Source organism: Talpa occidentalis, unplaced genomic scaffold (genome assembly GCF_014898055.3).
Source record: "Talpa occidentalis isolate TD23 unplaced genomic scaffold, MPIMG_talOcc4v2.1 talOcc4.3, whole genome shotgun sequence".
NCBI lineage: Eukaryota > Metazoa > Chordata > Mammalia > Eulipotyphla > Talpidae > Talpa > Talpa occidentalis.
This window is the reverse complement of record NW_023603184.1, coordinates 151714622-151736511: the sequence shown is the minus strand read 5'-3', so window position 1 is coordinate 151736511 and position 21890 is coordinate 151714622. Positions and strand designations below refer to the sequence as shown.

Genomic DNA, 21890 nt, shown 5'->3' with positions numbered 1-21890 from the left:
TGGGCAGGCAGGCAGGCGGGCGGGAAGGAGGGAGGGAGGGAGGGAGCCCCTGGCCCCAGCCCAGGCCCCTCCTGCTGCCAGGGGCTGTCTCAGGGCAGCTCACCCTCCAGCAAGGCGGACGCGTGCGTGCGCCTGTGTGCGTGAGCATGAGGGGGATCAGCTCCCAGCTGACACCCATGAGACGTGGAGCTCTGCTGCCTCCAGATACCCCCAAGCCCCCACCAGAGCCTGTGGGCTTGGTCTCTGCGGGGCTCCTCCCTGACAGCCTGGGCGCTCCCCGCCCTCCCACCTCAGGCTGGGTGTCCCCACGCCGCCCCCCATTCCCTCACACTCCCACACCCCCCAAGCCCACCACAGCCTGGACATCCCCATGCCTCCCACGCTGTCACTGAGGGGCTCTTCGAGGGCCCCTCCCTTGGGCCCCGGGGGTCCTGCCTCATCCCACCTCTGTCCCAGGGCTCCTGATAGATAAAGGGCCGGGATGTTAAGACAGCTCGGGGGGCCGGGAGACGACAGGCTGCGCTGCCGACCAGTCCTGGGGCCTGTGGGGTTTGTCAGGGGAGGCCCCAGGATGGCAGGAGAGGGGCCCAGCCACTCACCCAGCTGGACGAAGCACAGCCAGGAGGGCCCAAGGCCGCGGGGGGCCCCAGCCTCGAACCCCCTCAGCAGCCCCCCCAAACAGCAGCGGAGGGTAATTGGAGGCTGCCTCCAGGACTGTGTCCCGCTCGGCCCATTGGGTCCACCCAGCACTGGCAGACCAGCTGCGCCCCTTCCCTGAACACAGGCAGGGCTGCCCCTGCCTCAGCCCGTGCCCGAGGGCACCCGTGTCCCCTTAGTTCTAACCACTCTCATCCTAGGAGCCCCCGGCCGGCCAGGCCCTTGCAAGGCCGGGAGAGCTATCCAGCACCGCTCCCCAGGTCTTCAGCGCTGCTGGCAGCGCCCCTGGGACCACGCTGTGCCCCTCCAGGGAGCCAGGCCTGGGTTCCGCACCGCTGGGCACCCTGTGCTTGGGCCCTGGGGCAGCATGCTGACTTGTCACTGTCACTGTTGTTTTTTGTTTTTTTTTAAAGATGTATTTATTTATGCCTACAAGAACTGGGGTACAGGCCCTTATTTGGTTCCCCTATGTTCCTCCTATAAGTGAAACCATGCGATATTTTTCTTTTTCCTTCTGACTGTTTCACTGAGCATGATTCCTTCTAGCTCCATCCATGTGGCTGCGAACAGCATGCGCTTCTCTTTTTAAAAAACAAAAGATTTATTTATGCATGCGTGCAAGAGCTGGGGTACAGGCCAGAGGTGCGGGGGGTGAGAGGATTCACCAGAGACAGAGCGGGGAGCAGAACAGGCAGACTGACCGAAGTACACTGCTGAGGGGAGCAGCGGGGAGACAGGAGAGGTCTGCTGCGCCATGTGGGGAGCTCCCTGGCCAGCCGGGGATCAAACTCGTGCTGCAGAGGCTGCGGACAGCTCCACAGTGCGGTGCTTAACTCCTTGCGCCACCAGGGAGGCCGGAGCGTGTCATTTTTGAAGGCTGAGTAGTATTCCGCGTGAATACAGACCACGCCCCCTTGATCCGGCCCTGAAGACACAGGATGCGCCCCGAAGGTGCGTGTGGCCTGCGCAGGGCGGCGCTGCCCTTCTCTGTCATTCCCATTCAGGGCAGGTGCTGCGGGAGCGAGCCCTGTCGCTGTCACTTCGCCGTCCCCTAAGATGGCTCTGCTCGGGTGGAGTTTGGTGGCTGCCAGCCGGGCGGGGGCCCTGGCCGGTCGCCAGCGAGATGGCCTCCCAGAGGGGGGCCGGGGCCGGTCTGCTCTCCAGCGCCTCACGCCGAAGGGCGGGTCCCCCGGCCGGAACCCCCCCCCCCCGGGCCTCCAGGGCGAGCAGGGCCGGCGGGGGCGCCAGGGCCCGACCAGCCGGCGCCCTAGTCCTCCAGGAAGGGGATGGTCTTGGGCGGCTTCTCCGGGAACTGCCGGGCGTACAGGCGCGCCATGTACTGCAGCTCGGGCGTGGCCATGCTCTGGCAGCGCCGCCGCGCCCGCGGGCCCAGCCCCGGCCGGAGGTTGTAGCCCAGGATGCCCGCCGGGCCGGACTGGTAGGGGCGCAGGCGCGGGTCGGCGATGCGCGCGGGGCCCTGGGGCGCGCCGTCCTGCAGGCACAGGGCCTCGAGCTCGCGCCGCCGCGCCCGCAGCCGCGCCACGTCCGCGCGCAGCCGGCGGGGCCCAGCTCGGCCAGCGCGCGCGCCCAGAAGGTGCGGTTGAAGTGCTGGTACAGGCGCCAGTCCAGCGCGCACCAGCGCCGCGCGCGCTCGCGGCCCTCGGGGGACAGGCGGGCGCCGCCCGGGCCGCGCGCGTTGAGCCTGAAGGCCACCACGTCGTCCAGCCGCCAGCGCAGCAGGCGCCGCAGCAGCACCAGCGACTCGTCGAAGTGCTCGGCGATCAGCACCAGCGGGAAGCGCCGCTCGGCCTCGGCCAGGCGCGCGCGCACGTAGCGCTCCTCGGCCGGCGCGTCGGGGTCGAAGCCCAGGTCGAACCACATGTTGTTGCGGGCGTGCGCGTTGCGCAGGCTGCGGCTCGCGTTGTAGTAGGTCCAGGGCGCGGCCAGGAAGGCCTCCAGGCTGCCCGCGGCCCTGAAGGCGGGCACGTAGCCCTGGTAGTAGGCGAAGGCGGACTCCAGCTGGGACACGGGGTTTCTGAGGATGGAGAAGTAGAAGGTGTCGTTGGCCACGACCTTCTGCACCTGTGCGGACACAAAGCGGGCGGGGCTGGTGACGGGCCGGCCTCCTCCGCGCCGCCCCCGCGCCGCGCCCGCCCCGGCTCCTGCCCCGGCGGAGCAGGCCAGGCCAGGCGAGTGCCCCGCTGGGCGAGTGCCCCGGCCTCCGGCTGCCCCTTTCCTGCCACTGGGCCTTTGAAGGGAGGTCGGGGCGCCCTCGAGAGCAGTGACCCCGAGAACAGCATCCCCGCCCAAGGGGCCAGCACGTGCAAGGGCCTGGGCGGGGACCGCTGGGCAGCCCTGACCAGGAGGAGCCTCGAGAGAAGGCCGCGGACAGGGCAGGGAGCCCCCCTGAGCCAGCACTGCCACTCTGCGGCCTGGGAGGGCGGCTGCGGCTCTCCCTGCCAGCCCACGAGGCGCCGGGCCTGTGCCCCCCCCCAAGAGGCCAGGCCCGGAGCCGCCCACCCGCCCGCAGACCCCACCCGCACACCTCCGGCAGGTTGAACCGCAGGTGGTTGCACAGGATGTTGAAGCGCCGCTGGGGGCTGCCGGCCTCCCCCACGCCCTCCACGTAATGCGCCAGGAAGAGCCAAGGGTAGCCCAGGTGGAAGCGCTGGCCGCTGGGCAGGGCCACCGACAGCCCGTGCGTCTCGGCAAAGCGGAAGAGGATGTTGAGCACCGTGCTGCTGCCGGTCTTGTGCGTCTTCAGGAACATGATGTTGGTCACGGGCGGCCCCTCGGCCTGGCCCTCCAGCAGGCTGGCAGGGGGGGCGGCACGTCAGCCAGGGAGCGCCGGGCCCACTGAGAGACCGTCCCCTCCCACCACAGGACCGGCCACCCCAGGACCCCACCACCACACCCACCTGTGCGTGGGCGCCAGCCCGGAGTGGCCGGTGCCTGACTGCTCTCTCTCTCTGGCTGCCACAGGCCAGCAAGGGGGACTGGCGTGGCGCAGGCCACTGCAGAGGCCCATGCCAGCTCTGGGGACGGCGGGGGCAGTAAGGGGACCCCTCCCGCCTCAGCAGAGGCGCCTCCTGAGGCCTGGGGGCATACGGGCAGACCTCAGGCTGCACAGAGGATGCACTGGAGCGCAGGGGACAGGGCCTGACTGCCCAGGCCCACCCTGGGCCCAAGCCCCGCCTCCCAGGGCCCACAGCCCTCTCTGCACACAGCAGCCCGGCCAGCGCCGCCTCCAGGGACCTGGGACTGGCTGCCCAGGGACACACACGGTCAGGGGCCAGGAGCCTTAGCTACTCCCAAGGAAGGTGCACCCACTCCTATGGGGGAACTAGGGCCCTGCAGGGCAGCGGGGCCCACCGAGGTCACCACCAGCTGGGAGCCAGCAGAGGCGGGCCAGCCCGGAGGGGCAGCCCCTACCCAGGACTCACGGAGTGAGCAGCCCCACGTCCAGGTGCAGAAAGCTGGTCAGCAGGAAGCTGGTCAGTGCCAGGAAGAGGAGGAAGGCCCCGAAGCATCTGCAGGCAGAAACACATCAGCAGGGGGGCGCTCCCCCTTCCTGCAGGCTGAGCTCTGCACGCCCAGCACGGCACCCCCTGCCGCGTACAGGCCCTTGGGGCTGGGGGACATGGGACAGGGCGGAGCCCCCGCCCCTCCGTGCACCGTGGACAGCCCCCCGGCCGGGTGGAGAGGGGCGCGCTGAGACCCCGAGTTCACTTCAGGGCCAGGGATGAGGGATGGGACCCCCGACATTCTGCCCCCATAGGGAAAGGGTTAGGGACCCACGCAGGGCCAGCCGGGCACAGGAGCTCACAGACGGGCGCCAGCCCGCCATGGTCCGGCCGAGCCCGGGGGCGCTGGCGCGTCAGAGGCCGCGAGCCCGGGTGAGGCCCCAGGTTGTGACATGTCCTCCTGCGAGCGCCTCCCGGAGCCTGGGCTGCGCGTGGAGGCCCCAGCTCTCTCGCTTTCACAGGGCAGCCAAACCCCCGCTCCCAGAGGCCCGGGCCCAGCGCCGTCCGTCAGCCCCCTCAGTGGACACTGGTCCTTCCCCACCGCTCCGGCTGCAGGGCCCCTGACCCAGCCCGCCCGGCCTGCGCACTCCTCCCCGGGGCTCCCAGCAGACAGACAGCTGTCCTTGCACACAGAGGCTGGCCCTGTGCAGATGGGCCGGTGGATCCCGAGTCCCTGGCCCAGCTGGCTGCTCCCCCACCTGGCGCCCTCACCAGGCAGGGCAGCGCCATGTCAACTGCCCAGTGCTCAAGTAGGGGTGGGGTGGGGGGCTCTGGAGGCAGTGCCAGGCTAGGCCTGGCCTAGGGCAGAGCGAGGGCAGGCAGCGGCCAGCGGGTCGGGGACTGCGCCCGTGGTCCCTCTTGGTTCCGCGGGGACCCAGCCTCTGGCGAATGCCTGGCGGCGGTGGACAGCAAGCCTGGTGCTGGGAGTGTCCAGGGGCTCGTGGGGGCAGGCTGGTGGGACAGAGGCGCCGGGACAGCGGGGCCGGGGGTGCCGAGGCCTTGGAGAGCCGGGACCGGCTACTGTGTGCTGGGCCTGCGCCCGCAGCCTGTTTCTCTCCCATTCATTGCCAAGGACACACTCTGAGCTGGACTCGGTCCACTTGGCTCCCGGCTCCTGAGCATCTCCCCTGCAGGTTTTCGCTTGCCAGTTCCGTTGTCATTGTAAATAAATGTCCATCCAAGTCCTGTCCCCGTGCCCACCACGGGTGCGGAAGGCCCGTCCCCAGGCACGCTGCGCGGCACCCGAGGCCCCCAGCCTCCCCCCGCGCCGGAGCCGGCCCAGCAGGTCTCCCGGAGGCCAGGGTCACTGCAGCACCACCGTGGCACTGGCGTCTCGTGCTCCGGGCGTGCACGGTCCAGGTCACGCCCGCCAAGGGGGTCCTGGCGCGCGGCCCTCCCACCTCGGCCACGCAGGTCCGGCTGCGGTCTCTGCCCAGAGCAGGACGCGCCTGACAGCGGGCAGCCCCGCCCCGCGGGCAGGTGCAACTGGACAGTGGCCCCAGGCTGGGCTCAGCGTCCAGGCCAGGCCGTGTTCAGGCATCAGCCCAGACACCCAAATGCTCGCCGCTCCGCCGCACTGCAGCAGCAGTTCCCGGCGTCCCGCCCCCCGTGGCTAGCCTGCCCCCTCCTCAGAGGGGCAGAATTGGGCCTGGGCAGGAGCCCCAGCCCTTGTGCCCTCCCAGGCAGAGCGGGAGGACAGAGCCCTGCCCAGCCCCGTCCCCCCTTCCTGCGTCCAGGAGATGCAGACTAAGTGCTTAGACCACGCTGAGTCCTCCTGGAGCAAGAGGGGAAGGTGACCCCCTCCTCCCTTAGCACAGGACTGACAAACAGCCCCGCTGTCACCAGGGAGGGCTCAGCCCCCAATGGGGAGGGCCTCTGTGCTCCCAGGGTGCCCCACCAGGGATGAGCCCCAGGGCAAGCAGGGCCCGCACTCGTTCCCAGGGCCCCGCGCCCCACCCCTGCCACCCCGGGTCCACCGAGGTAGGTGCAGCGGCCCTCAGGCCCGAGGCGTGAGGTGCAGGTGGTCTGGGCCTGGCTCAGAGGGCCGTTTGGAGAACCCAGACAACACGCAAAGGCATGTCCAGCCCTCCCTCCTCAGCCTGGCAGGTCCCCTAGCTTCTGGGACAGCCCCGAGATCCAGGACACCAGCCTGGGGCTGACCACACAGACTGTGGGTGGGCCCCGCAGTCTGTGGGCCATCCGCTCCAGTCTCAGGAAAAGGCAGGACCCTCCTATTCCCTGACCCAGGGTGCCCTGCCCTGCTCCTGGGCCACCTCTCCCGCCAGCCAGGGGCTTCCGCCTGCAGCTTAGCTGGGTGTCAACCTCGGCAGGGGCCCCCAGGCCTGGCCTCCCCCACCCCGCACGCTGTCCCCCAACCTCGAGCTGTCCCCGAGGTCTAAAGTCAGAATGGCACTGACCCCACGGTCACTCTGTCCCCCATGAGGCTCCCAGGGTCAGTGCTGCCGAGATGTCCATTCCCAAGGACAGACTTGAGCCTCAAACAGATGTGGGTTTGGGGGGGCAAGTGTCCCAGGCCAGGACTTGGGTGAGGAACTGGGGACCACTGCAGGGGCCCCCCAACACTGCAGACCATCAGGGGCTCCACAGCTTGAATTGGGTCTCAAAGACAGTGGCCGAGCAGCGATGCCCCCAGATCAGCAGCCACAGAGGGGCTCTGCAACACCCACAGCAGACCAGCAGTCTAAGGGACACACCCGCCTGCAGGCAGGAGCGCCCGGAACCCCTCACAACCCCTGTCCCCAGGGCCTGGACACTCTCATGGCCATGGCCATCCGCCCAGCACCAGGCCCAAGTGCTGGCCGAGCCCAGAGTCTCCCAGCGTTTGTGCAGCTGAAGGAATTGTTCGGGGCTCCAGAGGCAGTCAGTCCTGTCGCGGTTTGTGGGCTTGGTGACCAGGCTCAGGAGCCCCTTCTTCAGGGCCTGGACAGTCAGTGCCACCTCCCTGGGGGGGTCACCACGGCCATCTGCAAGCTCCCCCAACCCACACCCCCTCCACACCTGGGTCTCTCCGGCCCTGGTCTCCACTCAGGCCTCACTGCCCAAGGAGGCCGGCTGCAGTGCCAGGCGGGCAGCTCGGGCCGGCCCCAGGGTGGCCCCCAGCCCTCCTGCCCATGCGCTGATGGCTTCCACAGGGCCGAACACTGGAACCGCCCCCTCCCGAAGGAGACAGAGGCCCTGGAACTCTGCACCAGACAAAGGGGAGGTGAGGCTTCCCTGCAGCCCTGGGCCCCCAGGGCAGGGGTGGGGCCAACCAGGCTCAGAGCCCCATGGCCTTTCCAGGCCTCGCTGGAGGGGCCCCTCAGCCTCCCACACCCGGTCCAAGACCAGCACAGAGGGTGCAGCACCCCAAATTGCGAGAAGGTCCCGAAGAGAGTCGGGGGTTCTATCCGCTGCTGGGGAGCTCCGGAGGGTGCCCAGGGACAGGAGGCAGCCACAGCACTGACTGCAGCGCCGGGCCAGGGGTCCAGTCCAGACACCAAACTGTGGCCCCCGGCCCTGGGCCATGCCCCCCAGAGGCCAAGGGCCAGGACCAGGGGGCGGGCAGGAGGTGAACTCGGGAAAGGCCTGGTGGGTCCTTTGAAAGACACAGGACGCCCTGTCTCCTGTGCTGCCAGCCGCCCCTGCCTCACCTCTGCGGGCCCCCGGGGGCGGACAGCATGCCGGCGTCTGCAGCAGGACGGGGCGCGCTCGCCACTCACAGCCGCCGGGCTCGGGCACCAGGCTGTGCAGTCTGCAAAACCTGACTCCCCAGAAACTCACCTGCCGGCTCAGGTGTGGGGCCACACCCTCCACCCTCGCCCAGCAGGAGTCTTGAAGGTTGGCCGGGGCCTCCCCTGGGGCCAGCGGGGCGGGCCGGCACTGAGGCCAGCACACAGGGGCTCGCCTGCTGCTCTGCCCATAACGGCCCCCCGGGAGTCCAGGCTGGCCCCTCTGTGAGCCCAGTCAACCAGCAGGTGTCTGGGTCCAGAAGGGAGCCGGAGAGAAATGCTCTCATGCCCATTCACGAGAAATGGAGGTGGAGCGTCGCGGGGGGACTAGGAGGCCAAGCTCAGGGGCCTCCGCTTCCTGCCCGGAGAAGTGGCCCAGCCACACGACGTCCTGAGCTGGGGAAGGGCTGTCAGGAGGACACAGGAGCAGAAATAAACAAGAACACCGGATGGAAACTCTTTCTTAGGGAAATAAATATAATCCAAAGACAAGTGGCGGCAGGAGGGCGTCTCCAGCAGCTTGGCCGCGTTTGCCAAGGGAAAGGCAAAGGCAAAGTCGCTGGGCGCTCGCACCCGCCCTCGCACCCCCGCCGGCTGGGCCCCGCGGGCTTGCCCGGCAGCCGGACACTGGGCACAGCGCGGAGGGCACTCGGGGGGGTGGGCTTCTGGCCGGCCAGGGGCCGAGCAGGGCCAAGGGGCCTGAGACACGCCCCGGCTCGGGGTGGGGGGGACGAGCTGCCCGGTGGGGACCCTGGAGGAGGCGCCTGGGCCGGCAGGAGCCTCACGGGCATGGGGGTTCTGGGGGGCGCCCAGGCAGGCAGAGGGAGCCCCCAGTGGAGGCCACTCGTGAGGGTCCGTGCACCCCTGCCGGGGCAAGGACTCGGGCCTCCTGCCCCAGCCCCCCGCAGCGCGGGCCCTGGCCCCTGGCCTGGGGCTGAGCCCTGCACAGGCGCTCCGGGGCAGGACGGCCATGGGGCTCAGCCCCGAGCCCCAGCCCCACAGTGTTGGCACAGATGCAGCGGGAGCCAGAGAAACCCACGGCCACCAGTGGCCATCCCCGCTGCCACCACGGCACATCCCAGGGCAGGCGCCCGCAGGCCCAGCAGGAGCGGCCAGCGGTCCTGAGCCCAACGAGGAGGCAGCCGCGGAGGCCAGGGGTCAGCGGCCGGGGCTGACCCTGTGGAGTGACTGAGAGAGATGGAGGCCAGGGCTCTGCAGCGCCCAGGGGAGGCCCTGGACGGGGCACTGAGGCCGGGCCAGGGAGGGCAGTAGCTTCAGGGAGCTGCCCCTGCGTTGTAGCAGTGAGGCCTGGCCTTCCTTTCTCCTAAGCAAATCCGTGCAGCCATGATGACCAGGGCTGGGGAGGCCGGGCGGTGCGGGCAGCAGCCCCCTGTGCACATGGACGCGGCCCCAGCCCCGCAGCCCTGCCCCCACTAAGAGCCCCTCGGAGCCCCGTGAGCCCCCCTCCTCCACCACACCATGGGGCCTGAGGCCCAGGTTTGTGCCTCTGCTCACCCCCAAGGTACAGGGTGGGAAGGGACAGTGGGCAGCAGCCAGGGCGTACACACCACTAGAGAGGGCAGGCCTGGTCCAGGCCTGCAGAGGCCCGGGCAGGTGTCTCCCTGGGACCCACAGGGCTGTACCCTCTGCCCTGGAATGGGCACCCTGCCGGTGGGCAGGCGGCCAGTCTAGGAGGGCCAAGGACCAAGGACAGAGCCTGGTGCCTACCCCAGCGCCTGCCAGCCACCCGGAGAGCTGGTGCCCGGAGCCAGGGGAGGCCTGGCTGCCCGCCTCCCTCTCCGCTTACCTCCCGCAGCCCGCGGCCATGGCACGCCTGGACTCCACGCACCCTCCCCGTCCCGCCCCCGCAGACAGGGCCGGGCCCCACCTTCCACAGGAATGCTCCCCTCTCTGCCCAGCCCCCCAACCTCCAACACCCTTGCCTGGGCTTGGCGCCCCTCCCAACCCTGCCCTGAGGGCGGGAGGACCCTGGACACCCCGCCCAGCTGGGTCTCAGCTCCCCACAATCTGGATGGATAGCTGGTGAAGGTGGAACCCCAGGGCCATGGCTGGGGGACCAGAAGGCACAAGCCACGGCGGAGCCCCAGGAGGGCCAGGGCTGGGCATGGAGCAGGTGAGCGCCAGGGGCACAGGGACCCCCGGAGACAGGGGGCAGAGCCTGTAACAGGATGGTCCCCAGGAAAGGGTTCATGGACACTGCTGCTGACTAATTGTTGCTTCTCTTACACACATTGTAACCCTAAAAAAAGACTGTCTCCTGACTCCACCCTGAGATCTGTGCCACCATAGATATGGTGGAATAAAAATTAAAAGGGGGGATTGTAACAGGGGGGTCCCCAGGAAAGGGGGAGGTTCCAGGTTTCCTGCCCCACCCAAAAGGAGGGTGGAGCAGAGCAGGGAGAAGCAGCTGCAGAGGGGACTGAGGACGGAAGGAAGCAGGATGCAGCCAGGAGGAGCCCTGGAGGCGGCACGTGGCGCCGAGACACGGGGAGACACTGCGCCTGCCTTCTGGTCGTGGACGGGGGACACAGATGCGGGCGAGACCCGTGGGAGGGTTCAGTGGCGGTTTTTATCTTGATGTTGATTTTGCTCTTTTCCTTCCGGGCTTGTCTGGTTGTTTCTGGCCCTTCGCTGTGGGTCCCCCTGGAAGATGCTTTAGACTGTGGCAGGCTTTGGGGCCCTGTTCTGGGCCGCTCCCTTATGGATGGACTTTTACCCACGAGGGGACGGGTCACTTTGGGCGCTTCATTTAGAAACTAGACTCTTTGCCTTTCCCGTCTTGTTTCCTAGTTGTATTAAAGTTCCTTCCCGTTAAAGTCTCCTATGTCTTGCGTGGATGCGGCGGATGGCAGAACCCATTTAGAATAGGCAGGTGTGCGGGTTCTGGGCTGCCCCTCTCCCTGCCCTGTAACAAGCCGATGGGGCTCATGGGCTCCGGCGCCCGCCGCTGCTGTGAGGGACGCTGCCACAGCCCCAGCCTCCGACCCAGGCATGGCCCTCGTGCCTGTGCCCAGTATGAGGCTTGCTGCACAGCTGGGTGGCGGGGGAGGTTCTGGGCAGGATCCGGGCAGCGGGGGTGGGGGTGGGGGGAGCGGGCCACGTGACCCACTGCCCCTGCCCCTCTAGGCCAGCGGCCCCGCCCCGCACAGGCCGCCTCAGCCTGGGCCAGTTTCTGCCCTGGGAGACCAGGAGGCGCCGGGAGGCCCTGAGCAGGAAGCCAGACGTGCTTGCGGCAAGGGCTGGTGGGACCCCGGGGCCATCACCTGTGCCCAGTCCCCGTTCCTGAGGCCACTAAGAGCCCGCTAGCCTCGAGCCCCCACAGGTGCTGCCCACACGGCGCCGCACGCTCAGGGCCACCCTCCGGCCAGGGGCAGGGGCTGGACGGGGCTGGGGCTGCGGCACCCTCCATAGGGCTGCATCCCCAGGTCCTTGGGGCCCAACTGCTCCCGGCCCCGCCCAGCTCGCAGCTTCGGCAGGCGGGGGAGGGGCGAGGCTCTGCCCTGGCCGCCAGCCCAGTGCCCAGCCGCTGCCCCCAGGCTTATGTAACCTCTCCTCGGCTTACAGAAGCTCAGCTGTGAAGCAAATCCTCGGCTTCTCCTAATCCCCAGGCAAGCCCCCCCGCCCCCCAGGCGGTCAGCTGCGGGTGGACGGGACTGCCAAGCAAATGAGATCTTCCCCGCTCCGGCTGGAGAGGCGCAGGCCTGGGCGGTGAATACGCAAAGCTCTCGCGAATAGCCAGTTTGCTCCCGCCGCGAGCGCCTGAAGGCGGGGCCCGGACCGGCTGGTGGACCTCCCGGGCCGTCCCCCAGTGTCCGCATGTCCCCCTGGTGTCCGCATGTCCCCCCAGTGTCCGCATGTCCCCCTGGTGTCCACATGTCCCCCCAGTGTCCACATGTCCCCCCGGTATCCACATGTCCCCCCAGTGTCCGCATGTCCCCCCAGTGTCCACATGTCCCCCCGGTATCCACATGTCCCCCCAGTGTCCGCATGTCCCCCCGGTATCCACATGTCCCCCCAGTGTCCGCATATCCCCCAGTGTCCGCATGTCCCCCAGTGTCCGCATGTCCCCCGGTGTCCGCATGTCCCTTCGCCAAGACCTTCGCGCTCACGACGCTGCTGTCCACGGGCGCGGCCGCGGCTGCTGTGTCCGCACGAGACCCTTCACCTCGGACGGGCTCAGACCGCAGGGCTCCCCGGTCGGCCCGGGCAGGGCAGCCAGGCACCTCCTGACCTCTGGTCCCCAGCGCCGCCGGGAGGGGCCGGGAGGGGCCGGGGGTTCTCTCTGCGGGGGTGCTGCCTGCCGGGGGGACGGGCCTCCCTGGGCCGGGCCAAGCAGGCCTCCCTGGGCCGGGCCAAGCAGGCCGCCCTGCAGCACCGTCTCCTCTCACTCGCGGCCGGTGGGTCCGGGAGGATCGCGGGTGCTGTGCCAGCTTCCAGGGGCTGGGGGCTGTGGGGGCTGGTGAGCTGGGGGGGCTGGTGGGCTGGGGGGCTGGGGGCAGGGGGGCTGGGAGGGAGGGGGTGCTTGGCTTGGGGGGTGCTATGGGGTTCCAGGTCAGGGGCTGTGCTGTTGCCAGAGGGCCATGGGGGCCATGGGGGCCCGGATGTCAGTGCACAGCTTTCGGGGGATCTGGGGTCCCCGGTGGGCACCATGGGCTGCCTCCAGCTGTCCAGCTGGTCCCCACAGGTGTCTCAGAATGTGGGAGCTCGGGCCGTGCCCCGCAGCTGTGCCTGCTTCTCACCTGCCTGGGGCAGCCGTGGGCCCGGGCTGGGGGGCACCTGCCTGCAAAGCTGCTCCCACCGGGCTGCCCTCCTGATCAGGGTTTTATCCCCCCACCCCCCCACCCCCCCCCCCACCAGTGTAAACAGAAACTGCTGAGCAGCAGGAACAGGAAACACCCCTTCCTGGCCCTTCGGTGGCCTCTCCAGTGAGAGGCCACAGCCCAGCAAAACTGGGCAGAGTGTGACGGGCCCCCAGGCCGCACCTACCCAGGGGTGCCCGTCCCCCGTGGATGTCCAAGCCCGTGTCCTCCAGACACCTGGCCAGCCCCACGCCACCTGCTGGCAGTGCTCCCCGCATGCCCCCGGGCCACACCTGGGCTGCACCCCGGGTGTGCACACGACGGGGACTGTCAGGCAAGCCAGGGTCACCTGTGATGTCAGGCCCCCTGGTCCTGTTGCCAACACCCAGGTGTGTCCCCAGGGCCACTCTTCCGGCAGCAGGGCCGAGCCCCATGTTTATAGGACGTTCCTATATGCAGAGAGAAAATGCTCATCCTAACCCCGGCGCCTCCGTGCCAGCCCCCCTGGCCCCCAGTCAGCTGGGAGCGCAGCAACGGGCCCTGCAGGAGGCCACAACATTAGGGGTAAATCATAAATACTTGCTAAATATATTTTTCTGTAATGAGAAAATAAGGTTTTCAACGTCTTTAAGGCTAAAAATAAGATTTTTTAAATTAGCGAGATCAAGACAATTTTTTGGCCAGCAGGAATCAGTTTATTGCTTAGAAATAATCGGGTGCCCCAGGACCAGCGACATCACCTGCAGCTCACACAGGCCCAGCTCCGCCCTGCCTGCCCAGACGGGCTGCTCAGCAGGGACCAGCCACTCGACCCCAACACTAAGACGCCCCCAATGACCCAGCTCCCAAGTACCCGCACAGGCCCCGGCAGCTTCCCACTGGGCCAAACCAAGGCACGCCGGGCGGGCGGGTGCCTGGGCCACTTGTGTGGGCGAAACTGCTGCCCAGCTTGGCCCTGAGAGCCCAGCGTACCCGGGCCCTCCTGCAGGCAGCAGTCTCAGGTGGAGGTCTGCAGCTGCCCCGGCGGCTCTGGACCCGCACCCCCGGTGGCCCTGGCCACATCAGGCATGGGCGGGCAGCACCTTGTAGGGGTTCAGGATGCCCTTGGGGTCCAGCAAGACCTTGAGCTGCCGCATGAGCAGCTGGGCCTCGGGCGGCTTGCTGTAGCCCAGCATGTCCTTCTTCTTGAAGCCCAGGCCGTGCTCGGCACTGACGCTGCCCCGCTGCCCCGCCGTCCACTCGTACACGAAGGGCTCCAGGGTGTCCAGGACCGCCGTGCTGAAGGCGTCCGCCGTCACGTTGAGGTGCAGGTTGCCATCCCCTGCAGGAACAGAGACCGTGGTCGGGCTAGCCAGGGCCCTGGGACCTTCCCAACAGCCCTCCTCACCCCACCTGCCCCTGCCCCCAGGCCAGTGTCTGGGAGGCCACTCTGACCCAGTGACCTTGAACTTCTTAGGGTCCTAGCGCCACTCTTCAGGCTTCTCAAATGTGTGAGCATAACAGGGACCCCAGCCCCAACGCATCCACGAAACACTGAGGGCAGAGGCCAGGGGCCTGGCCCACGGCAGCGGGTGTGGAAGGAGGACATGCTGGGCTACAGGCACCCACTCTGCTCGGCGCCTCATGAGCCGAGGACACCAGGAGGCCCGGGGTGGGCTGGCCAGGCCCCACCTGCAGGAGCCAATCACCCGACACAGGGCCTGGCAACCCCTGACGTCACTGCACCAGAGCCACACGGAAGAACGGCCCTGGGCAGGGTCCGGCGAGTCAGGCCCACACAGCGTCCACAGCTCAGAAGCTCACTGGCCCCCGCCTGGCTCTGAACCCCTGTTCCCCCTCGCAGAGAGCTCGAGGGGCGTCGGCGGACCTGGACTCTGGAGGGGGTTGGTTGCAGAGATGAGTCAGAAATCTAGACACACCCCCCTCCAGAGGGGCCAGGGCTGCCGATGGGTGAGGTCGGCCATTCCCGGTGAAGAGGCACCGTAAAGCCCCAGGAGTGCGGGACGCGGGGAGCCCCCCACCAGGAAGGTCAGAGCAAATCAGAGGCGGGCCCTGGTCCCACCACAACACGTGTCCCGGGTGGGTCTGACCCACCAGCCCAGCCTCCAGAGCACAGGGCCCTCGCCGCGGGGCAGCTCGAGGGAACTGCTGTCTGCTAAAGGGAGCCACCCCCTGCGCCCGGCCGGCAGTGCCCAGGAAACCTGCTGGGGGTCTCCCCCGACTCGGCCGGCCCAGGCCCGTCTGACGGAGGAACAAACGGGAGGAGCAGGATGGAGACACGCAGAGACGGGCACAGGCAGGCGGGCACAGGCGCAGAGGTGGACAGACGGGAAGAGACAAAGGCCACGGGCAGCCACGCCCAGTACTGAGAGGGACCCGCCTCGCTGGACTACCTTCCACCCATCAGCTGTGTCGACGAAAGCCGGCACGAGGCAGCCCTAGCCCCACCCGGGCACCTGGAAACGCAGCTGCCCAGAGCCTCCCCTCGCCTGGCCGGGACAGGGCAGCACCACCGCCAAGGCCCGCCGGCCACCGACGCAGGAACCACCCCAGCATAACTCAACCAATTGCTGCACTGAAAGACACGGCCGCTGAGTGGGACACAGGATGTCCAGCGGTAACAGGCCAGCGGGGCGAGGGCAGACCAGCAAGGGGAGGCCCAGTGAGGGGACGCTGGGCAGCGGGTGGGCAGCTCTGAGCCCTGGGGACAGGGCTGTGTGGCTGCCTGACACTCTCGTCGCTGGCGGGAGGCAGAAGGCTCCTGCTGGCTCAGCCCGAGGGGCTGCCCGGGGCCACCCCTCAGCACTGCCTTCCCCAGGGACCAGCAGGGAGAGCTGACCACAGACAGCCGAGGCCAGGCTTCAGGCGACCAGCAGGACAAAAGCCAAGTTCTCTGGCCGCTGTGTGACGCGCAGGGCAACCCTCACGTGGCCAGGGCGCCCGTGTGTGCGGGGAGGGGAAGATGCTCCCGCGGACCCAGGGGCTCACAGAGGCCGCGGCGCGAGGTGGTCCCAGAAACGGAGCCCCGGCCGCGCGCTCCACCCCCAGGCCTGGGGCGCTGCCACGGGGGAGGGCGTGGAGAGGGAGGTCCGGCCCGGCCAGTGCCCGAGGTGGCCACCACGGCCTCTGCCGAGAGGACCCCGGGCCACGCGCTGCTTTCCACGCCCCATGGGCAGCTCGCATTCCCAGCGGGAGAGAAGGGCTGAGCCCCGCGCCCCGCACCGGCACCCCGGCCTGCTCACCCAGGTGGCCGTAGCCCACCACGTGCCGGGCCCCGGGCCCCAGGCGGGCGCGCACGGCGCTGACCAGGTCGTAGAGCCGCTCCAGCGGCAGGGACAGGTCGTACTTGTACACATAGCCGTCGCGGCTCAGCGCCTCGGTGATGCGCTCCCGCAGGGCCCACAGCATCTGCGGGGACACGGGAGCAGCAGGTCCGCGGAGAACCCATGGCCAGCCCGCGCCCAGCAAGCAGCCACAGCCACTCGGAGCCCAAGGGCCCCTCCCCGAGGGGCGTGGGGTGGGGGAAGCGGATGGGAGGGGCCGGGCCGGGAGGGCAGCGCAGACAAGCTGGGGCGGCCGGAGAGGCCACTGGAGTCAGGGTGGCCCCGTGCGACCCCCTGCCCCGGCCCACGCTCTTGCCTCCCCCGCCCCCCACCCCGCCCTGGCTGCCCCCACCGCCCAGGGCGCCCCCAGCCTGCTGTCAACCGGGCCATCCCGCGGCCCTGGGCGAGCCCCTCACCTCAGGGCTGGGGGTGCCCCCACAGGCCCCTCACAGCACCCAGTGACACTGTCCCTACCCCAGCCCGTGGCCTCCCGATGGGAGGACAGCACCCCGGTGCCCCCGTCCGACTCGGCACGCCAGGACACAAGCCGCAGCCTGAGCAGCGGACGCTGCGGGCTCCTCCTGTGCGGCGCCAGGAGACAGAGAATTACCTGCGAAGGGAAAGACGGACGCTAGAGAGAGTAGCCCACGGGCGACCACTGAGGGTCAGCGGGGAGACCCACCCATGCCCCAAAAGGGGGACATCAACACCCTGTCCTGGGGACTCCCACCCACCGCCCGGCCTCTGCCTGGGGAATGCAGAGCAGACATGCTGACCACCGAGGTTGGGACAGCTGCCGGGCCCCTGAGCCCCAAGCGCCTGTGGGTGGCCCCGTGAGGGCGGAGGGTGGCTGGCCCTGCAACCTTGATCCTCCTCTCGTCAGTGGCCACTGTCCCATCGGTCAGCAGGCCGGAGCCCAGCGTGTGCTCCAGGAAGGCGGTCAGCTTCTCGGCATCGTGGCCGGCACTGGAGCCCGAGGTCTCCACCAGGACGTAAAACGGACTTTCTGGAAGGAAGGCACAGGACGCAGCGCTGGCCGGGGGCCCAGGGGGACGTGCCAGGCACGGCTGAGCTTCCTGGCCGCACAGGTGGGCGGCGGCTCCCGCGGACAGGGCCGGGAGCCACTCAGCCAGCACGACTCTGAGCATGACTGTCCGGTTGCAGCTGCCCAGCCTGGGCACCATGAAGCTGGCCCCAAGTTTCAGGGCAGATCTCAGAAGCGCAAGACCCGGCACCATGACCCCTGAGGGCCTGAGGCAAACGCCTGTCGAGGGCCCTGCCGAGAGCGACCAGGGGTCCCCCTGCTGGCGCGCGCGGGGCGAGGTTGCTCCTCCCGTGGCCCTCAGCTGGGAAGGCATGTGTGCGCCCCGTGCCGCACCCAGAGCCTGGACACCACCCAACGCCCCGCCCTGGCAGGCGCAGCACAACCAAGTGCTGACCCCCAACAGGGCGCGCTTCTGGCCCCTACCTCGCACGGGGCAGGCCAGGTGGAGGTGGCGTCCGACCAGCTGCATGCATTCGGCGTCCATGAACTCGAAGGCTGACAGGATCTCGCCCAGCATCTCCCTGCAGGTGCGGAAGGTCTGCAGGACCTCGGCAAAGCCTGGACACCCTGCAGGGAGCGGCCAGTGCTCAGGCCCCGCCGCCGGGGCCAGCAGTCGCTGGGGCACAGGACCGGGAGGTGGCGGAAACCAGAGAGCCAGCCCCAGGTGGGCGCCACAAACCCAGGGCCAGAAGCCAGACCAGCTCTCTACATCAGCCCTCGCCGGTCCTTGGCGATTTGCTCAAGACATCTTATGAGCAGAGGTCTGGGGTACCCCGCTGGGGGTGTGGACCATCGAGCCTGGAGGCAGAAAAGGATCACACTTGTCCTGGCGGTGAATGTCCGAGATCCCCGGTGGGGAGGACCCGCCTGGCCACTGGGGACCGGAATCAAAGGCACGGAGAGGTCACGCGGACCCAGGAAGAAGGTTCTAGGGAAAGGCCACAGCAGAACCACCTGCACGTCCACAGGGCGACTGGACGCAAGGGATTGGCAGCTAAGAAACAGCAGAGGGAGCTGAGGGGCCGGCAGGGTGGGGGGACAGGGTCGCAGGTCCACAGGAGGTCACCACCCGAGGGGTGGGCCCTTGGGCGCAGGGGGAGGGAGCTGCGTCCCAGGCCCAGAGGCTCTCCCAGGGGGCCACAGACACCCGTGAGCAACCCCGGGGAGTGAGAGGCAGGCACCACGCTCCAGCCACGCTGTCCGAGGAGGCCTAGGCCTGTGCCCAGCTGGGGCCAAGGACCAAAGAGGACAAGCCTGGACACACTGAGAGGGCAGGGAGGGCAGGCCTGGCCCCCCCACCAGGCGGACTGTGGACCCGGTGCCTGCCCCACAGAAGTTGGCCCCGCGCCGACGCCCGTACCGAGGAAGGCCACGTTCACTGCCTGGGGCTTGGGTGGACACAGCAGGGACACGGCGGTGATGACCCCCAGGGTGCCCTCGGAGCCGATGAAGAGCTGCTTCAGGTCGTAGCCGGTGTTGTCCTTGCGCAGGGAGGTCAGGCAGTTCAGGACCGTGCCATCTGCCAGCACCTGGGGGGCAAGAGGCCTGGCCATGGTAGGCAACAGTTCCCAGACGGCAGCCTGAGGAAGCCCAGCCAAGGGCACCAACCGAAGTCGCCCACAGATGGACTCAGTGTCCCCCAGCCCCCAGGGACAGTCTTGGGGAGGGGGAGAGGCGCCGGGGGAGGTGCATCTAGGGGTGGGGAGGTGTTGTGAGAGGGAGGTGGTGGCTGGGTCCCAGGGCCCCCAGCCCTGGACTCTGGCTCGGGCTGGGGGGTGAGGGGCTGGGCATGCATCTCCGTGGCAGTCCCCCAGCAGGCTTCCCGAAAAGGACCTCAGCCCCCGACGGGCGGGGCAGGGGCAGCCAGGACGTGTGACCATGGCAATGGAGGTGGCTCCGCGGGAGAGTTGCGTGGTGCCCTGGCCAGGAAGACGGCGGGCACAGCAGCGTGGCCAGGAGGCCGAGAGCAGCGGCTGCTGAGGGGGGTTCATGACCCCACGCCGGGTGCCCACGGGGGCAGCTGAGCTCTCCAAGCTGGCGCGGCCCCGCCTCAGGCCCCACGGTCAGTCACGAGGGGCCCAAATCATTTTGGTCATCAGGCGCGGTGTGGGAAGTGCAGGCCTGAGGCCAGCCAGGATGGGTATCCCAGGCTGCTGTACCACCAGCAAATGTGGCAGGCCCCGCGGCAGCGGGCAAGCGGACACTAGGCGCAGGGCAGCGGCCACTCACCACCTCCAGGCCCAGCACGGTCCCCCGAAGCGAGCCGTAGCGCAGGAACCGCAGGCCCCCTGCGTGGGTGGCCACGTTGCCCCCAATGTGGCAGCTGCCCTTGGCGCCCAGGTCCAGGGGCATGACGAAGCCCCGCTCCTCCACAAACTGGCTCAACCGCTCCAACACACAGCCCGCCTGGCACACCAGTGCCCCTGCGCACGCACTTGTGAGCGAGGGCACCCTGCCCCCCCCACACCGGCCGCCCGCAGAGACGTGCCCACCCCACCCAAGAGGAGCCAGGGAGGGCCGTCGCCTCGCACACAGCACGAGGGCGCTCACGGGAGCTGCCGCTGGGCGGTGGACACAGGCCTGGGGGCCGCCGAGCAGCCGCCTCCTCACACCCCAGAACTGGGTCCTGGCAGCAATGCCCGCGTGGGGCGGGAGGCTGGCAAGAGCCACCCCACACCCAAAGCCCGCGGCGCGCCACCCAGGCAGCCCATGAAACTCACGACACCCAACGCAGACACGTCTGGGCGGCGGCGGCGGCAGCGCGGCCGGCGCTGGGGTCTCCCCGAGGGCCCGCGGCACAGGGCCGGGGCTGCCGCCGCCAAGGCCGGCTTACCGGACACGTCCTGGAAGCTGAGGACCTGGTCCATGAGGCTGGTGGACAGGATGATCTCGTCAAAGACGGGCACGCTGCCGCCCACCATGCCGGTGTTGCCGCCCTGAGGGGTCACGGCCAGGTTCCTCTCGTGGCAGTACCTGGGGGGCGCAGGCCGGCGTCAGGCCCCGTCCCCCACCCCGCCCGCGCCCCTGGGGTGCCGCCCGCTCCACGCCGCGGGGTCCCGAAGGCCACGGCAGGGGAGCACGATTTGCTTTAAGGTTGTTGCCATTTTCCAATTTTGCCACAATAAACATGACCGTTTGTCCAGACGGAAAAGTTAAAAAATCATTTTTTCAGGGAAAGGCCAGGCCCTTCCTCACGGGAACGGAGCTCTTGCCGGCGCAGCTCACCCGGGACCCGACACCCACCGGGCACAGAGCCCCGCGGCCCCGCCTGCCCGCCCCCGTGCAGCCAGCGGCCCGTTACCTGAGGATGCCGGACACCTCCTGGGCCGTCCGCGGCCGCAGCAGCACCCGGCTGCAGCCTGCGGGATGAGGGCGTCAGGTGCGCTCCCCTGCCCCGGGCCCACACCTTCTCCTGCCTCCCCAGGGCGTGCCTGAGAGGGGCGGCGGGCAGCCCGGCCCTCAGCTCGCCCACCCCAGGGTGCTGCTGTCCCTCTTGACGCCGAACCTGCCGGGCGACCCCAGGGTTCTCCCGCTGCTCCTCGATGAGCACCCATGGGTGTAGCGCCCTTGACCCTCCCTGCCCGCTGTGGGGGGTGGTGGCTGGGGGTAACTTTCTAAGTACATCCACCTGCTCACGGGCTCTACCCACCTCTAGAAAGAGGCAGCTCCTCCTGTGGGTATGCCCCATTCTGCTGTCCACCCCAACCTCACGGCTCCCGCTGGAGACCCCTCAGTCGCCTCCAAGCCAGCCCGTGGACTCCTGATCGCAAGCCCTGTACCCGCTCGCCCTCCCCATGAATGCCCATGCCCAGTGAATCCCCGAGCTGGGCCCACCCTCAGGCAACTCAGCCCAGGGACAGGCCAGGAGGCGCCCAGGGCTCCCCAACCCCCAGGACTGGCACTTCGCACGGGGTCCTGGGCTGGGAGAATGAAAACAGCCCTCAGCTCCCCTGGGGCCCCCCATGGGAGGGCCAGGGCACACCGCTGTGGGGGCTGGGAAAGCCTGGCCTTCAGGAGGCCGTTCTCAGAACACGCTGGACCTGGGTGGACAGTCCACGCGGCAATGTCCTGCTGGCCCCAGCCGCCCCCGGGCCCGAGCAGACCCCTCACCTCGCAGGGACCTCAGCCAGTCCACGTTGGAAGCCTGCACCTCCTCAGGGCCCGTGACCACCCTGCCGGGGATAAGGCGCTCAAAGGCGGCCAGGTCGTCCTCAGACACCTCGGAGAAGGGCAGCCGCCGCACGGGGTAGCGCTCCCGGGTCAGCGGCACCTGGGGGGCCCCGGAGGAGCTGCCCCTGCAGATTGGGGCGCCGGCGCCCTGAGGGCCGCCCGGCCCAGAGGTCCCGGGGACAGCGGCCCGTGTCCTCTGCTCTGCCGAGGCCCCAGGCGCGCAGGCTGCCCGCCACCGAAGGAGCCCCCCGGCGCGCCTGGGCAGCAGAAGGGGCGCCATCACGCCGCCTGCAAGGCAAGGGGCAGGGCTAGAGCGGAGGCGCCGGCCGCGCAGAGACCCGAGGCGAGCCTGGCGCGGGCCGGCTCAGGAGGCGGGACCCGCGCCCCGAGGGGGAGCAGGATGGAGGCGCCGGGGTCTGGGGGCGCGGGGTGCCGGGGTCGGGGGCAGGCAGCCTCCTCGGCTCCCGGGCGCCGCGCCCCGCGCGCGGGAGAAACGGCTCCCCAGACCGGCCGGCCGGCGGCGCCCACCCCGGGCGCCCCGCACGACGGGCCCGCGGCACCTCGGCGACCTCCGCGTCCGGGCCGGGCAGGCGCCGCGCGGGGCAGCCGGGTCAGCCCAGCCG

The 21890-nt window shown here is 69.3% G+C and overlaps 2 protein-coding genes across 3 annotated transcripts; both read right to left on the bottom strand.

Moving 5' to 3' along the window:
- Positions 1 to 1924: 1924 nt before the first annotated feature.
- GAL3ST2 (galactose-3-O-sulfotransferase 2) lies at positions 1925 to 9736 on the bottom strand. Its single transcript, XM_054699471.1, is given in 5 exon segments — positions 1925 to 2226; positions 2229 to 2739; positions 3203 to 3470; positions 4101 to 4187; positions 9717 to 9736. Coding segments are annotated over 5 exon segments (1188 nt in total).
- A 3674-nt stretch (positions 9737 to 13410) lies between these two features.
- D2HGDH (D-2-hydroxyglutarate dehydrogenase) lies at positions 13411 to 21570 on the bottom strand. Of its 2 annotated transcripts, XM_037524318.2 has the most exons (9): positions 21208 to 21526; positions 20399 to 20456; positions 19931 to 20070; positions 19327 to 19520; positions 18458 to 18626; positions 17521 to 17664; positions 16916 to 17058; positions 15972 to 16137; positions 13411 to 14050 (listed from the first exon to the last, which is right to left on the bottom strand). In XM_037524318.2, the coding sequence occupies exons 3-9, from the start codon at positions 20016 to 20018 to the stop codon at positions 13791 to 13793; spliced, it is 1164 nt and encodes a 387-aa protein (XP_037380215.1). In that variant the 5' UTR covers positions 20019 to 20070; positions 20399 to 20456; positions 21208 to 21526; the 3' UTR covers positions 13411 to 13790. The 2 variants fall into 2 exon arrangements, with proteins under 2 accessions (XP_037380215.1, XP_037380216.1); XM_037524319.2 differs by lacking the exons at positions 13411 to 14050; positions 15972 to 16137; positions 16916 to 17058; positions 17521 to 17664 and adding an exon at positions 17671 to 17895 and having other exon boundaries at positions 21208 to 21570.
- Between the last annotated feature and the right edge of the window lie 320 nt (positions 21571 to 21890).

What these genes read in the sequence shown, in the direction of transcription:
- D2HGDH (XM_037524318.2), bottom strand. Translation starts at nt 20,018, where the DNA reads ATGGTGGGCGGCAGCGTGCCCGTCTTTGACGAGATCATCCTGTCCACC. An exon ending in CAGCTTCCAGGACGTGTCCG is followed by an intron (nt 19,521 to 19,930) that starts GTAAGCCGGCCT and finishes GTGCGTGCGCAG; the next exon opens with GGGCACTGGTGTGCCAGGCG. An exon ending in AGTGAACGTGGCCTTCCTCG is followed by an intron (nt 17,665 to 18,457) that starts GTACGGGCGTCG and finishes CGCTCCCTGCAG; the next exon opens with GGTGTCCAGGCTTTGCCGAG.